At 34.8% G+C, this 17609-nt stretch overlaps 2 protein-coding genes across 5 annotated transcripts in view; one reads left to right on the forward strand and one right to left on the reverse strand.

Annotated features, from left to right (window-relative positions):
- Positions 1-2257: 2257 nt before the first annotated feature.
- Positions 2258-5601, reverse strand: LOC125870556 (receptor-like kinase TMK4). Its single transcript, XM_049551014.1, has 2 exons — positions 3165-5601; positions 2258-2897 (listed from the first exon to the last, which is right to left on the reverse strand). The coding sequence occupies exons 1-2, from the start codon at positions 5446-5448 to the stop codon at positions 2353-2355; spliced, it is 2829 nt and encodes a 942-aa protein (XP_049406971.1). The 5' UTR covers positions 5449-5601; the 3' UTR covers positions 2258-2352.
- Positions 5602-5798: 197 nt separating this feature from the next.
- Positions 5799-17609, forward strand: part of LOC125870580 (peptidyl-prolyl cis-trans isomerase FKBP15-1-like) — a 1082853-nt gene continuing 1071042 nt past the window's right edge. The window contains exons 1-6 of one of the 4 annotated variants that reach the window (XM_049551044.1): positions 5799-5943; positions 6062-6111; positions 7121-7183; positions 7924-8014; positions 8863-8967; positions 9733-9844. In XM_049551044.1, coding sequence (XP_049407001.1) covers positions 5880-5943; positions 6062-6111; positions 7121-7183; positions 7924-8014; positions 8863-8967; positions 9733-9809 — 450 coding nt within the window. In that variant the 5' untranslated portion in view covers positions 5799-5879 and the 3' untranslated portion in view covers positions 9810-9844. Of the gene's footprint in view, positions 5944-6061; positions 6112-7120; positions 7184-7923; positions 8015-8862; positions 8968-9732; positions 10077-17609 lie in introns of those variants that run through there. The other 3 variants (XM_049551042.1, XM_049551041.1, XM_049551040.1) reach the window with 3 other exon arrangements.

Here is a 17609-nt window from a genome sequence, read left to right on the forward strand (position 1 = left end):
AATATGATTTTTATGTTTGCTATATGTGAAAGTTAGTTAATATGGAAGGATCATTCAAATCCGTTTTGTTTGTAAATTTTCCATAAGTTACTACTTTAATTAAGGAAATAAGTTATAACATTTATTTCAAAAGTATTAAATCATGTATCTCGACCTTTTAAACCTGATGGATACATGTATCCTATAGCCGAAAATGATATCAATCAACAATCAACAACAGCCCAGTGAAATCCCACTAGGTGGGGTCTGGGGAGGGTAAATAGTACGCAGACCTTGCCACTACCTCGTGGAGGTAGAGAGGCTGTTTCCAAGAGACCCTCAGCTCAAGAACATCAAATCTAAGTGACAGGAGAGATATATGCAAACATAACAGCCAATACAAAAGATAGCGTATAATCAACAAATGAGACAATAACAACAAGAAAGATATAGGGAGTGAAACGCAGTAAACAGCATACGGCTAGGACTGCTCCAAACGCTAACAACCCAAACCCACGCAAGGGAAGACAACCCGCTAACCCTACTAACCTTCAACCTTAATACGCGACCTCCACTCCTTCCTATCTAGAGTCATGTCCTCGGTGATGTGAAGCATAGCCAAGTCTTGTCTAATCACCTCTTCCCAATACTTCTTGGGCCTGCCTCTACCCCTCCGCGTACCCTTTACCACCATTACCTCGCACCTCCTCACTGGGGCGTCTGCGCTCCGTCTCTTCACATGTCCAAACCATCTCAGTCTCGCTTCCCTCAGCTTGTCCACCACAGAGGCCACTCCCACCTTCTCCCGGATAACCTCATTCCTAATCTTGTCGCTCCTAGTGTGCCCACACATCCATCTCAACATCCTCATCTCCGCAACATGCATTTTATGAACATGTGCGTTCTTAACTGGCCAACACTCCGCTCCATACAACAAGGCCGGTCTAACTACCACTCTGTAGAACTTACCTTTAAGTTTCGGTGGAATTTTCTTATCACACAATACTCCAGAGGCAGGCCTCCATTTCATCCAAGCAGCCCCAACACGATGTGTGACATCGTCGTCGATGTCGCCACTCCCTTGGATTACAGCCCCAAGAATAGCCGAAAATGATATAGAAAGTAATATATAAAACTATCAAAATTCCTAGTAATTATGATTTAACTAGTGAAATTTATGTTGTTTGCCCTAAAAATAATAGATAAAATTGAACGGATTGAGTTATGACCCATTATTTATCACATCTTGACCTAATGTATCTCAGTTCATGCATGTAAGCTTTGGGCAGAGTTCGGCAGTGACCAATTTATTTATTCAACTCAGACCTGTGCAAATTTAGTTGAAACCGTCCATTTGCCACCTCCAATTTTGAATATTACAAAAGTGAGTTTCGATATGAATACCCATATTTTGCGTATATTTGTCCACATTTTTATGAATAAAAAATAGAAGAGATTTCACAACTAGCGGCACATTGTTACTAATTTACCATACATGACAATACTTTTGATAACTACAATACATTTAAACAGTTCTGAAATTCGCATTGTATCTCAAATACAACCTTCTGAAATTTACGTAAATTCACATTGTATCATTGATATAGCATTTTAAAATTCGTATTGCATCATTCATACAGCAATTTCTCTATATTTGTTTGCTCAATTTTATTGTATATGTTTGTCTAGTTTAGTTGGATATACTATATCAATTTGCTCAACTTAATTGTACCAACATTTTTTCAATTTTGCTAAATACATTGATCTTAAGACAAGTCACTCTATATCAAATATAACACTCATCTGGAGGTATTAACAAACTATCAATGTTGTTGGATACACATTCTCAATTTTACTAGATACTCTGATACAACCCAATTAAGATAAAGTATATGCATCATGTATGTATCACATATAAAAAAAGGACTTCTGATACAAGTATATTCCATTTACACACACTAATATTTTATGAGATATCATCATCAAAAATCACCCCATCACCATAAATTCAGATTCAATTTTGTGTATGAGCTATGGATCTATAGAAGAAGAGGACAAACCAAGAGAAAATCTTTTATCGGAAAAGTTGCAGCTGTGCTCTATTTCACTAGCTCATTAGGTCTTTCTTATGTTTTTTCGTGGCTTATTTTTCGTCCGCTTTGGTCCAGCTAAGTTTTGATAGCGATAGAGAGGATTTTAGATCCAAATTTTAGGAATCTATTATAAAATCCAAATGTCTACCTGGTCCATAATTGAGCAGAAAATAGATTCTATGAGCGGAAAATGAGACAGAATGGTGCATATCTATGTTATCAGTTCCTTGGCATTAATATACACTTCTTTTCGTCACAGTTTTAAGTATGTTTACATCACTCACTGGTGTTCCTTTGTATAACTAAATGTGTTTTTGTCTGTCTCTGATACCTTCCTGATTGCTGTTATGGACTGTGAAGTCCTTGTGGATGCGGAATAGTCACCATACGACGTGTTTTCAGAGAGCATGGAATCATCATTAGCTTTCCATTTTTGCAGGGCTTGAGGAAGGCTCATAGTGAAGTCAATATTGAAACTATCACCTCTAGCAGCAGCAGTGGGAGTCCATTGCTCTACCAAAGGAGCTAAGACATTCACCACGTGGCCCATATCTGGTCTCTGAGATGGTTCCCTAGCTGCGCAATGTCCTGCTAGCTCTGCTACTTTGCATATGCTCTGGTAAGTTTCCTCATCTGGATCTAGGAGGGTCGGGTCTAGCACTTCTACAATCTTCTCTTTGTTCACAACCGTCTTTTTAAACCAAGCCACTAAATGACTTCTGTCTTCTGGCAAGCTCTCATCAAGTGCTTTTCTGCCCGTGAGAATCTCCATCAATATCACTCCAAAGGCGAAGACATCAATCTTCGTAGTTACTCTTCCAGTGGCTAGTTCCAACAAAAGACAGAGATGTCATGAGAATATATAGTTATCATGTGTAAACATAACATATATAGTATAATCATATTCCTAATCAAATACTACTATGAAATTCTCATTTTACTAGGGATAGTTAAGCTAGTCATGCATTTTAACCATTAAATTTATCATCAAATTATAATGAGTTAGACATATAGTTCCTTTGTTTTTCCTGTGGTAAGTCAGAGGTTTAAATTGAACTAATTCATGCAATATAAAAGGAGTGATGTACATACAAGCATACTCTGGTGCAAGATACCCAAAAGTTCCTGCTAGCCTCGTCTCCACCGAGTACTTGCCATCAGGTGCATTTTTAACTAATCCAAAATCGGAGACCTTAGCTCTCATGTCATCCCCAAGAAGTACATTAGAAGGCTTTAGATCTCTATGTATGAAGCTCTGTTGTGCCAAACCATGCAGATACTCTACCCCTCTAGCAACGTCTAGTGCTATTGTTAATCTTTGTTTCCAAGTGAGAGGTAGAAATCCTAGTTGATAATGATCGAACAAGTGCTGGCCTAATGTCCCTTGTGGCATGTACTCATATACTAAAAGCCTCTCATATCCATTGACACAAAACCCATGAAGTGCCACTAAGTGTCTGTGCCTAACCTTTGTGAGTACCTCAATTTCAGCTCTGAATTCGGTTAGACCCTTGTTACTTGCTATAGAAGCTTCCATCCTCTTCACAGCAATCTCTGTTCCATCATGGAGTCTACCTTTGTAAACAATCCCAAAACCACCACGTCCCAATATATTTTCTTCGCTGAAATTGTTTGTGGCCTCTCGCAGAAGTTCCACTGGGATAGTTACATGCCCACCATCATATACATATATTTCACTGTTTGAGGTATCACTTTGACTGGCCGTGCTTGGAATTGCACCATAACCCTTCATATTTTTAGAGGAACCATTCTTCAATTTTTGCTCCTTGCCTTTATTCAGTTTTGATTTTCCATTACGCTTGTATTTATATATCACCAGGCACAAAACTAGGATTAAGACAACAACAGCAAGAACAATAGCAACAATGATCCATGTAGAGAAGGAAGATTTATGTTCATCTTTGGCAGCAGAAGGTGAATTATTATCTGTCGATGGACTTGGACTTGGTCTTGCACCAGGTGGAGCATTTAGGGGCACATCTTTCCCCATAAATGGATTACCAGACGTTTTCAGTATGACATCGGAACGAAATTTTGGGATCTTGCCAGAAATATTGTTGTTGGAAACATCGACAAGCTGCAGCTCTAGTAAACTGGTGAGACTAACCGGAATAGGACCTGTGAGATTATTATCATTCATGACCAATGATTTGAGACCGGTGAGATTAGCAACAGCAGGAGATATTGTACCAACCCAACTCTGTTTTGCAAAATTGATAACAGTCACAGTTCCCTTCGCATCACATGTAATATAGTTCCAGCCTTTACAAGGATTATTCCCTGCCCAAGACTCAGCTAGTATCATCGGACAACCCACAGCTCCAGCAACATCAAGCAATATAGTTACCTGTGGATCACATGGTCCTGGAAAAGGATTGCAAAAATGGTTTGTGTTTCCAAGGGTCACCTGGACATTTGGTTTGAAACCAGGAATTGGGCCTAAAAATATGTTATTTTGCAAAGACGCGTTAGTTAGCTTAGGAAGGGAAGTCAGAGAAGGAGGAATCACTCCAGTTAAGCTATTATCACGAAGCTGGATATCGACCAAATTAATACAAAGAGAAAGATCAGGAATTGGCCCTTCAAACTTGTTAACATGGATCCAAGCCTGAGTTAACTGTTCCATAGAACCAAGAACATCAATCCTGCCTGTAAGCCCAAGCTTTTGATTATTAAGTACCAAGTTTTGAATCCCACACTTAGCAAAAGAATACGGCAAGAACCCCGTAAGATTATTATACGAAAGCCTAAGACTCTCCAAACTAGGAAATGACCCAAAAATATCCGGAATTTGACCCATAATATTTGCGTTAGACGCTGAAAAATCAGCCAAGGACGTTGAGTCCGTCAAACTATCAGGAATTGTCCATGGAGGAAGACCAGGATTGTCATCAATGCTAAACTTCTGCAAATTTGTTAGTCCGGAAAGGAAATTAGTTGGAACAGACGTAAAATTATTGGAATCAAGATGAACATCTTGAAGAGAAGGAAGGTTTGATAAAGAAGGTAACGAACCGGAAATGCGATTCTTTTGGATATTAAAGGTTTGAAGATTAGAAAGTTGATTAAGATCTGGTGGTAGTTGACCTCCTAGAGATTTTGATATGAGACTAATTGAAGAAACTCTGCCTGAAGAGTCACATGAGACGCCTGACCATTTACATACATTGGTACCTGACCAGCCAGGTGGTGTTGGTATAAGAGACTTAGCCAATTTAGCCATAACAGATGCATCATCGGCAGAACCATCACGGACCACGACGGATAACTCATCCGGTGAGGCAACGGCTATGAGGAGGAAGAAGAGGAGGCAGCAGGGGATTTTTTCATAGAATTTGTACCTTTTTTTACCCATTGTAGCATACCTTTCTCTTTTTCTCTCACCTCATTGTTCGGGCGATTAGGGTTTGTGAGAGAGGAGAAAGAGGACAAGGGTTTGGATTTCTGTTCAATGCTTGAATTAAGGAAGGAAAGCAGAGAATGTATGGCATGGCGAGAGAGCGTTTATGCCAACTTTCCATAATAGGAGTAGCTTTTTTGCCTTTTGCTTAAAATTAAAAAAAACGACACCGTACTCTTCATTATTTTCCCACCAAAAAGTTGATGACGTGGACGCATTGTACAGTCATTAGCATGGCTGATGATGTGGCAAATAAGGATTGGTCCTCTTGTTCTTTTATTACGTCGGAGATCTGTAGTGGGTTATTGTGGATCTACCCTTATATTTACCAGAAGGAAAGAAGGGAAGAGGAGGAGATTTTGCAGTGTGTAGAAACAGAATCGACGATGGAATTCGGCCGCGCATTCAATGCCACTTCAGTTTTCATTGTTTTTCTTCTTGTTACTCTAGGTAATCTATTTGAATATTATTGATTTTTGTATGAGATCTGTAAATGCGCTAAGGTTTCTCTTGAACTGAAAATGAAATACTAAGTCAAACGTTCTAAGTTTCGATTTCTATTTTCCAGTTTCCGCTAAGAAGTCCGGCGATGTTACGGAGTTGCAGATCGGTGTGAAGGTAAAACTTTTGGCCTTTTTCTATTCTTCGATTCATGTTTGTATAACTGATTGAAGAATGAACTGCGTTGTAGTTTCGTTTTTGTTTGAACTTCTATAATTAAAGAGAGCTCTTCGTTTTTGTTTCATATGACTTCCTGACGTGACAATTTAATTGTGGAGTATTGTATTTTGCAAATTGCTAATATTTCTAATTCCTATAGAATGAACCTCGCGATCTCTTGCTTTTGACCTAGTTTTAGGTTGTAGGCATTTAAATTTTTAAAAAAATATGAAGAAGAGCATAGTTTTAGATTGCAAATGTCATTTCACTCAACATTAGTCTTTAGACTAGTGATTCGATGAAAATTGAATCATAAGTACTTCATACTGTTACCTCTAGCCGAATTGTATAGAGTGAATCTGCGCACACGGAGAGGGGGAAGTTGTGGTTCTTTAATGGGTTCGAGTGAAACCCCTCACTAAGTGTGAGTACACATCAACTGTATTCTCAGTGAGCTGTGTAGATAGAAAGCATGAATGGAGAATGAAAAGCTAGTCTCTTATGGTGGTTAGCTTTGATGACGAGGTGTATTACAGAGAACAATTGGTTGATTGGAGAGAATAGCTAATCTGTTACGCATCTCTTACATTTCATACTTGTCCCTCATTTAAATAAATATATTTTGTCATGCTATCACTCACGGAGTATTTGTCTACTGAATGTATTGGTGATCCATATGTAGTAAAATAACTTTTTTGTTGTGTCCATGAAATTGAACTTCTCCTTGAATGAAGTCGGGAAGATATTTATCAAATCCAGTGTCGCAGCTATCTGGAGAAAAGCATAATTTATTGATACTCTCATGAAATCTTAGTATCTTTTGGTTCTCAAATGTTTACATTGCTTTTGTAGAGTCATCAATATTTTAGGTTTCGTGATGATGATAGTAACGCTTGTATGTCTCTTTCATTTGGTGATTCAGTAGTCTAAACACTAACCTATTGTTTTCTTTGTCCATCTGTTGCAGTTTAAGCCAACATCTTGCGAACTTAAGGCTCACAAGGGCGATAGAGTCTCAGTACACTACAGTGTGAGTAGAAGTGCTTCTCTACTTTAACTATTTAAAAGCTCCGAACTGTGGATGGAGGGAAAGTTACCCATAGGAATGAAGTGTTTCTAAATACCTACTGATAGATTAATAAATTATTGTGTTCACTCCTTTTAGGCAATCCTTACTTACCTTTATCCAAAACAAAAAAGAGCAATCCTTACTTTGATAACTGGAGTTCTTTTGTCAATTATGTTGGAGAATTATATTCATGCATATTGGTTTGAATTTAAGAATGGGCTAGGAAGGAGAAAAATTTCACTTGATTATTCAGATTTCCCCCCCTTCTCATCTGCTTTTATTCATATTCCTTGGCAAGCTTAGGGAAGGACGAATCATTTACACTAGAGATAATGTCTTTTTCAGTCATCATATTGTAACATGTCCAATCAAAGGGGAGCTTCTACTAGACATTTCCTATTCCTTAAACTGTTGTACCCTACATCATCCACCTCCCACAGTTAAGGAAATGTCATGTGACAAAGATACTCCTCTGCTTCTAAATATAGTGTCACATAGACTGGAATAGAGGGAGTATGAAGGAAATGCCATGTGTCAAAGAAACAGGGTGTGAGCATTAGCATTGGATATTTGATGAAACAAACATGAAAGGGTTGCAGCGAGGTTCCTTGTATTTTTTAAGGAAGAGTCTGATTGATTTAGTTTTTTCAAACTAGAGGTAACGTCGAAGTGATTCACTCTATATCCTAATGCGCCTGCAGGGAAAACTTACAGATGGAACTGTATTTGATTCCAGCTACGAGAGGAATGACCCCATTGAATTTGAACTTGGAAGCGGTCAAGTGATTAAAGGTTTGTTTGTGATTCTTTTAACCAATGTTCATTCTACATCATTTATTCATTTCTAATCCTTTGGAACTATCAAACATGTTATCATTGCATTGGTGCATTTTTTGCCTTTTCTTTTTCTTCTTTAATGGTTTCCCTCTATGGTAGCTAGCTGCAGTTGTGAGAAGCATATTAGGAGCTAGAATCTCAGCGAAAAGCCATTTAATTCTTGACAATGATAAGCATGAATATTTGCATGCATAATGGGTGTAGCGCTTACAAAACAAAAGATGGCTTATTGCTTTTGTCTTTTGCTTTTCAAGATGATTTGGCTTTTTAATACTTTGTGGGAGCTTGCGATTTGAAATTTACCCAAAACACCTTGGACAGTAAACCTTTTTCCGTTGATTTGTGTAATAATCTTTTTTATAATACACCAAACACGTTCCAAAGTGATTATTTCATCACAACAAAGTAAATAGTTGGAAAAAAGGAGCTTGTCTGTTACTTAGCAAGAGAAAAGAAAAAAAGCAAAAGAGCCGGCATTGTAAATAGAAGCTGACAAAATGAAATCACAACACCATAAAAAGTGTGTGCCTTTTCAATGATATGAGGGATATGAGGCCTTTGGCTCCTCATGAAGTATGAGAACCTCTTTTTTTTGTTTCCTGTTCTTCAAGGTAACACATCTACTCATGAAGTAAAGCAAGCCTATAGTATAAGTTCCTATAAGCTAGATCTATGCTTCCCTATTCTGAAGTCCCTTTTATGTAATTCATTTAATATGATAACAGTCTACGGTGATATTTAAGGACATGGACACAGATTTTGACAGAGATACAAGCTATATGATACTGAATGTCGCTTTGCAGGTTGGGATCAAGGACTTCTTGGAATGTGTGTGGGAGAGAAGCGAAAGTTGAAAATCCCTGCTAAACTTGGTTATGGTGAGAGTGGATCTCCACCAAAGATCCCAGGTAACATCAGCTCTTCTCTAGTAGCTTAGAAATTCTGCTTAAAGCATTAGCTAAAAGCTATAGATCACAAGTGTAAAGTGTTGGACATTATCCTTTGTACCCTAGTTAACTATTTTTGTGGTGTCTATTTCTGATTCTGAACAAATAGTTTTAATAGCGTGGCTTCATTAGCCATAAATGTACTCTCAATCTGGTTGCATTGCTTCTCGCAAAATCTCTTAGGTTTTCAGAAAATTGTTTGTTTGGTGAATTTTTCTCTTTTTTGTGAATCTGGAAAATGGGAAATTTGTCAACTCAGAAATCTTTTTTTTTATTAATTTTTTTTCTTATTTTTGCAAAAACTTGGAAATAAACAAAACTTCAAAAAATTGTTCAAGAATTTTTTCAAATATTGTGAAGTTCTGTCTTCGCCAGAATGAATTCTTCTTTGTTGGCGTTGCTTTTGATTTCTATGTAAAAGGAAGTCAGTTTGTGTCTGTCTGGATTAGTAACTGGCTTGATCTCCATGATTGACATGTATATTTTATTGAGCGGGTAGGGGGTGGTGGGGTGGGGGAGGGGAATTATGTCGTATTCTTCATCATGTGGGTTTAGTGCCTACTTAAATTCAGATGACGGCTACATCATCTATCCTTTGTTAACTAGAGAAACGCTATACTGGGATCATAAGCACATATTTGTCTATTAAGAAATTCATTAATAATTTCGACAATGTAGTTTCATTTTACTTATTGCTTGCATTTTTATATCTGTTCAAACTTATAGGTGGTGCAACACTTGTGTTCGACACTGAGCTGGTTGCTGTGAATGGAAAGAAAACAACAACTGATAGTGAACTGTGATTTCACGATGTCGCTATGCACTGTTTCACGTTAGCTCAAGTATGGAGGAGGAAACTTCTAAGGATCTGTTAATGTTAGGCTATCTATTAGTTCTATTTGCTTCTTTGATAAGTTAGATACTGAATTATTTGTTCTCTGGCAAAATTACACTTTTTGTCACTAGTTATTTCTTCCGCTTAAGTCAAGTGGATGGACGTTGAACTGCAAGGATGGGTTTCCATCTTACTTCTTACATTATGGTACCCTTGGTAGTTTTATTTCTTTCTATTTTGCCTAAAAAAAAGAAAAGGGTATCTGGTAGCGGTAGTGGATGAAGTTTATTCAGGAAGGATACTGAGAATCTTTCACCTTTTTTTTGGATTTTTTTCACTTATACAGTTGTATATAGAATTTGAAAATCACCTAAAATCTTATTTTCATTTCACTATATTTTTCTAAATTTTAGTTCAAGTTATTTTGTTATGTTTTTTTTTTTTAAAAAAAGAAGTATATTCGAACAATTAAATATTATTTGCAAGGATTATAATCAAACACTTCATTTCAACTCCAATTTCAAAAATTTCAAATAAAGTGAAAATGATCATGTCTCAAAAAGTATAACTTTAGTTTTTGAATACTACAATGAATTCTGAAATACTATAAAACTTACGCTTATTTATTTTTATTTTAAAAATAAATTAATGTTGTTGAGTATAGTTTAGTTATGACATGGTATAAATAAGAAAAAGTTGCATGATATAATAAAAATATAGTATATATTTGTTGTAAATAACTATACTTAAAAATTAGGAAAAATAATCAAAAATACCTCTGAACTAATGGATCAATATACTCTTCGTTTGATTTTGGGGTAATAAATAACCTTATTGCTAATGTATTGATTCAATTTTACCCCTCAACCTTAAAAATCAAATAAAACAATGTTTTTTACTGACTTGGAAATTCAAATTGACAAAAAAGCCTAGAAATTGATTTTTTTCCTTTGATCCATCTTCCATGACTAGTGATGGATGTGAGGCAGTGGCGGAGCTACTGTGTTCCGAGAGTGTTCAATTGGACACTCTTTGCTAGAAAATTATACCATATACATAAGTAAAATATTATATGTAACGGTTAAATTTAATACGTTGGACACTTTGAACACATCAAGATGTTGCGGCCCAGAGCTGTGTGAGGCTATCCTGCTCACATTGTAGGTGTGGGTTCAAATCTCCACACAAAGCTGCTAAAAACGAACAAAAGAGCACCTCATTTGATTCTACTTCCATTATTCATGTCTCCTTATTGTTGTCATCACCATAGATTAGTGAAAGCTTGAAAGGTAATCATGATTTCATTTTAAGCTTAATCCCCCATCCTTTTTTTTTTTGCTTTGTTCATGTAAGATATATAGAGCAAAATCTGATAAGTTGTGTACCTTAATTTGTAGCGAAAGTCGTTGATTTTGCTACTTTGACAGGATTGCACTCAAGTCCCTCTTTGAATCACTAGGAAACCAATTTTGATTCACAAACTAAATGTCCTTTTTGTTGGATGTCTTTGATCTAACAGTGATATTGTTTATTGTTCTTGTTTCTGTCTTCTCTTTTACATTTCCCACGTTCACCAAAGTAACTCCCACTAGGAATCTTTTAAGGGGAGGTTGAACAGTTACTCTATAACTATTCTCCCTTATCCTTTTAAAAGGATTATCCAATTAATTAAATTGGATAAGGCAAAACAGATTGGGTCAGATCGGTCCATATGGGCGACCCATGACCCAAAACTTGCATCTCCCACTTCGCACATGGTGGACAAGACCCAAGACAACACAACATCAATCAAACACACAATTTATATGACAAATAGTTCGTGCTAACTGTCGCGCACCCCATTTCGAACTAGCCGAAACAGTTCACAACATAATATGGTTGACACTCTGATTTTGAAAGAAAATTATTTTTGTTTTAGAGTCACCACCTAAATGTTAAGGAAAATATTAGGAAAACCATTTTTCTATATATAAAAGTAAACTCTATTTTGATTTGCAAAATCAGTGAGATTCTGAGTAAGGGTTTTGGTTACTTGAGGGGAAGGTATTAAGCATCCCTCAGAGCCTATCCGAAGATAGTCCTTAAACTCAATTTAGGAAAATATAATTAGGAAAACTTGTTTATTTATTTGTTTTAAAATCAATGGTAAGTAAATTTTATTAGTTTAAGAAAAGAGTAAATACAAGGTACGACATATGTATGTCTATTAAATAAAATTAATAGTAGTATGTTTATCATACGGTAAAAAATAAATGAATGAATGTACTAAAAATGTATGACAATTTTATATGTTTAAAAATATAGATGTGTCTTATATAAATGTATCCAAAATAAATGTTGAATTCAAAGGGTATAAAAATTTGTTGTTTAATTTATATATAGAACTAAGACGTGAAATAAAATAAAATAAAATAAAATGATATAGTAGTCGAGTTGCAAACATGTAGTAAAATAATGTGTATGTTAAAGTGTATGAATTTATAAATTATATATATAAAAAATAAGTAACATTTGTAAAAGTGATAGTAGGTATGAGAAAGAAAATAATATGAAGTGTAACAAAATAATAAGTTACATATAGAGACAACAAAAAAATATATAGGATTTGTACCTTTTTGCATATGACATATATATATGTATGTACCTTGTATTTTGAACATGTCGGCATATCTAAGATCTTGAAGATAGCATGTTAAGAGATTAAAATATTTTAGCAATATGTGTTTTATAAAATAGAGGTAGTAATAATAGTAAATATAATTTCTTCACAAAGGGGTGATGTAAAAAATAAATAAAATAGGCCTAACTATTGGGACTTATTCTATAGTAAATTATTTATTTTTTGTTAAAAGTATATAGGTCTACTTTCTTATTTATATTTTGTAAAAAAATACATACATTTCCTAAAAGGTAATTATTTTCGTCTTTAAACTAATCTCAAAGTCATTCTGGGAGTCTTTAAATGATAAGTTTTTCTTAACATAAAGGCCTAAGTGAGGGTCGATAAGTAAAGCCAATAAATATTTTGGTCCTTCTCGAAATAAATAACTTAAGCCGTACGTATCTTTCAAGACTAAAAAAAAAGGGTAATAATTCTAGCAAGCCTTATATAATCCGTTTTGGGCTTTTAAAATCACGTTTCTTCTTCCTTTTTGAGAGTAGTGTTTGAAAACACCTTTGGATTCAAACTATTGCGCTTTTAAACTCTCAAAGTATAGTGGTTAGTTCCAAAAATTTATACTTTTAGATCCCACAAATTGGTGTTCGAAACTAGAAGAAAAAGACCTCATTTTTACACAAAAAATATCCGGATTTTTAAGCTAAATATATGTATTTTTGAACCTCAAAATTTGCATCATAAGACTCTCATAACAAAGCATTTTTTGTTCCAAAAATACACCTTTTTTTTTTGCACCTAAAATCTACTCGTTAAAAGCTGCAATTTTTACCTCATGAAATCTGGAATTTTTTGCGCTAAAATTTGCACTTTTTAACCTTTAAAAAACCTGCATTTTTCAAGCTTAAATTTTACACTTTAAGCCCACAAAAGAGTTGCATTTTGTGCCTCAAAACCTGCAATTTTAGCATCAATATTTGGACTTTCTAATGCCAAAACTCTGCACTTTTTGAACTCAAAACACTACACTTTGAGACCCAAAATACTAAACTTTAAGTTGCTAAACTTGTATTCTAAACACTTGTTTATGAAAGAAAAATCTGAAAATAAGTTCACAACATTTGAAAACATTATTCCCAAGTGAACTCATTTAAAAGATGTGTTTTCATAACTACCAAAATGTGTCAAGTAACAAATAAAACTTAGTTGAAAAAAAATGTCATTCTAAACTAAATAACTATAATAAACCCAATATCTAAAGGGAAGCGAGGTGGGCAACTACGTCTTACCACCATTTTTAGTTGATTCATACTAACCCAAACCAAATAAAAGCATAGTATAAATATAAAGGAAATACTCATGGGTAAAATGTTAACCAAAAGATAACAACACATATATGATATAAAGAACGTGAAAACTTTGAAGCGAGAAGGAAACGTTGGACACTATTGACGCGATGAAGGCTGCTAGACACAAGCGATAATGTAGGTGAGCACAAATCTGATTTGGACAGATGAATGATTCGTATCACAACTCTAAATGCGCTCCCGAGTGTACATGTGAAATAAACAAAAGAAGAGAATTAGTAAATGAGATTCGAAACTTGTGAGAAGGCACATCGAAATAGATTCACCTAGCCATTTGTTAACCCAAATTCAGGCTTACTTATTCCGGCGATCAGACTCTTGGAAAACATGTTTTTTACAGATTCATATCCCTCCAAATTTTATGTACAGTAGTTTGGAGCTTCAATGTTCAGGAATATATATTTTTATGTCATCAAACAAGTTTAAGTATCTCTACAACTGCCTACGGAAGCATGAAACTATATATTTATTCTTTGAGTCCAACAAAGGAAGCCAAACAATATTATCACATGTAGCTTATAAGGAACAAAAGAGAATACTGTAGATTGTCTTGGTAATAACAATATTATATATATATATATATAAGAGTATGAAGTGTATATGCATTTATTTATTTTTTAGAATAAAGGTCTACACATTTAAAGTTAGGGTGAACAATTTTATGATAAAAAGAGATGAAGGCTTTGAAAGAACTCCAAACAATAACAAAACTAGGATGAAATGCATATGCACTGAACACATCTATGCTGAAGTTCGCATTGGTGTTGGGCTTGCATTTCCAGACCGGATACAAACATAGAGAACTCGTAGTTAATAACGGCCCATTTCTTAAATCAATAAAAAAACTTAGCATTTATGGAACTCTTGACAACAGGTCATTGAAGGCACATGAGCGCTTAAGTAAATGTTTCAATTCGTCATTATAGGAGAGGAAATTCCATGACTATACTACTTAATCAAATATAATAAACTAACATCATTGAACTAATATGCTGGTAGCGGACTATTACGTAAACACACTTAGCATGCATTAAGCTAATGAAAAAATTCTTATCTAGTGTCCTCGACTTCATATGAACACGGGTAGATTTATTACGTGTCAATACTCATGAGAGAGAGGAGAAAAATGCAGTAGTTCAATCCAATATAAAGCTATCATGGGATCCTTCTAATTACTTAGGCGAGATATGATAACAAGAAGAGAAATTTATCGAAATTTCAGAAAATGAAGTATTCAGGGGATCAAAGAGAACAACTAATTTAAATTCCAAATAACAAGTGTAAGGACCTCTTGAATCTGATCAAATTCATGTGTAACTAATTCTTACTTTACCTAATATGAACTAGCATGTACAGTATGCTAAACAAATGAGGGCATAATAGACTCAACATCAATTAATTTTATCATATTCTAAAGTTCAATCAGGTAGTAACTTCTTCATCTACATATTCATAACTCAACCTTGATCCTATTACGTAATGACTCTTTTCTAAAATAAAATAAAATAGGAACAATGTAATTTCTACTGGCACACTTCACTCTAAACGAAATAAGCATTTCAAAGACACATGGTTCATACAAAGTTAATAACTAGCAGAAATCAATATAAAACTCACACAAATGTCCAAAGAAGCAGAGATTCAAATAGGTGCTCAACACTTAATCATGAATAATAATAACAAAAGGTGGCATGCACTAACCTTATGTAGAGCAACAAACAAGAGATTTGACGTCGAGAGATTTCGACTTTGAACTCGAACTTCAAATCGAATTTCAACACTAGAACAGACTCGCTGGATTGTTGTTGGGTCTTTTTTTTAATCAATTCTTGGATTTTCTCACTGATTCTTTGATGATTTCTTCTCTGTTTTTCCCCCCGATTATTTTTGGATGTTCATGGATGATTTTTATGAGAACCAAATGGTTCCCTTTTATAGCCAATTTGGAAACACCAATCTCAGAGGAAACAACAAAGTAATCATGACGGAGAAGAAAATCTTTCAAAAATTGACCTTTTCAGGTCCATTTGAGAGGGTTGAGCGACTGATGTGCCATTTTCTGGTGGCCTAGAGTTGTTCTTTTGACAGGGGGATGGGGGGATCACGTGGGGGTGATGGGTGAGTAGCCTGTAGCGCTTGAGGAGGGAGCGTCTCTTCCATTTTCTAGGCTGAGGCGTGAAAAGATTGGCTAGTGTAGGCGTCTGATTTCTGGAAAAGGAAGGTCGGTGATCTTTATTTTTTTAGAGAAGATGAAGGTGTGAACGTGATTTTGGAAGAAGTAGGGCGGCGGTAGGTGTCTTTTAGGAGAGGAAAAGTCTTACTCATTTTGGGAAGTCTGATCGTTTGATCGAACGGTCAAAATTAATCAAGTGTTAAATAAATAAAATAAATAAATATTTTATATATATATATATATATATATATATATAGAGAGAGAGAGAGAGAGAGAGAATGCTGAATTAAATTGGTCCCTTAGATTAAATCGGACGGTTGGGATCGAATCTAAAGAAACACAATCCATGTGCTTCTTATGTGGCACGCGCGGATTGGACGATTAAAATAAATTGGATTGCCAAATTTTCTCAAAGTCCATTTAAATTATAACCCTTTGTTTATTAAATAACCATAATTTATTAAATTAAAAAACAATAATTTGCAAGACTAGCTTATTTGATAAAATTAGTCATTCTAAAAGAAAATTAATATAAATTAGTAACTCATTAATTAATTAAGCCTTCCTAATTTGAAAAATGTCAAGAAAATATTCATCGCAATAATAGAAATTATATTTAATTGGAAAAATCGAGCTAACCCTTAAGAAAAATATTCATTTAACGTGAAATATAAAAATGATAAAGTACTAATATTTATATAATATATTTAATTTTTATAAAAAATAGTATTTATGAAATAAATTTATGAAATAAAATAAATAATAATTAAAAATCTTTTCGTATTTCTACAATTTTGTAACATATATATACTTTATTATTTTTATTATTATTATTATTAAAACTTTAGTTAAACAAATGTGGAGAGCCAAAATTGAGCGTCAACAGCTTGCCCCTTTCTTTGTCCATGGAAGAGAGTAGAGACGACGTGGACAAAGAAATATTGACACGATTCAATTTTAGGCGACCCACTAAAATACACCTTGAGCAAAACTCGGCAAGAAATGTTTATGGAGTTATGGCCGAACTTCGGCTTTTGAGTTGCCTACATATCTCAGGTTTCATGAGAAGTCAGGCCATATGTAGTTCGAGCGTGTAGGAAAATAGAATTTGTTTTAACAAAAAATTGCCCCAGTATCAAATTATGGTAATACTAAAATGTTTTGGTGGTGAGGTTTGAAGAGATTAGCACGAATAGAGGGACGAGATATAGTTCTAAAGAACATATATGAAAAATGCTCCGTAGCAATTTCTATTGGAGACTTATGGTAGAGGGATGATTTTTTAAAAGAATGCCCAGTGTCGGGTTATAATGAAGTGAGACCTAAGAGAGTTATCTGAACTTTTGAAAATTGAGTCGAGTTGAGTTTTGAAAGTGAATCCTTGACGTAGCTAGTGATGCTTGATGCTTATCGTGACCAACGATACTATCCTACCGTATGAGTGTCTACGATCGTCGATAATATAGTAACCCAACCAAGGGTTGGGGTCGTGTCCCAAGGGAGCGATTTTGAAAATTGATAGAAAATAGAGTTTGCATTCTAACTAGTTGTAGCTAAAGATATTAACGAACAAAAACATAGTAAATAAAAGGGGGTGACACGAAAGTGTCA

Source organism: Solanum stenotomum, chromosome 7, assembly GCF_019186545.1.
Source record: "Solanum stenotomum isolate F172 chromosome 7, ASM1918654v1, whole genome shotgun sequence".
NCBI lineage: Eukaryota > Viridiplantae > Streptophyta > Magnoliopsida > Solanales > Solanaceae > Solanum > Solanum stenotomum.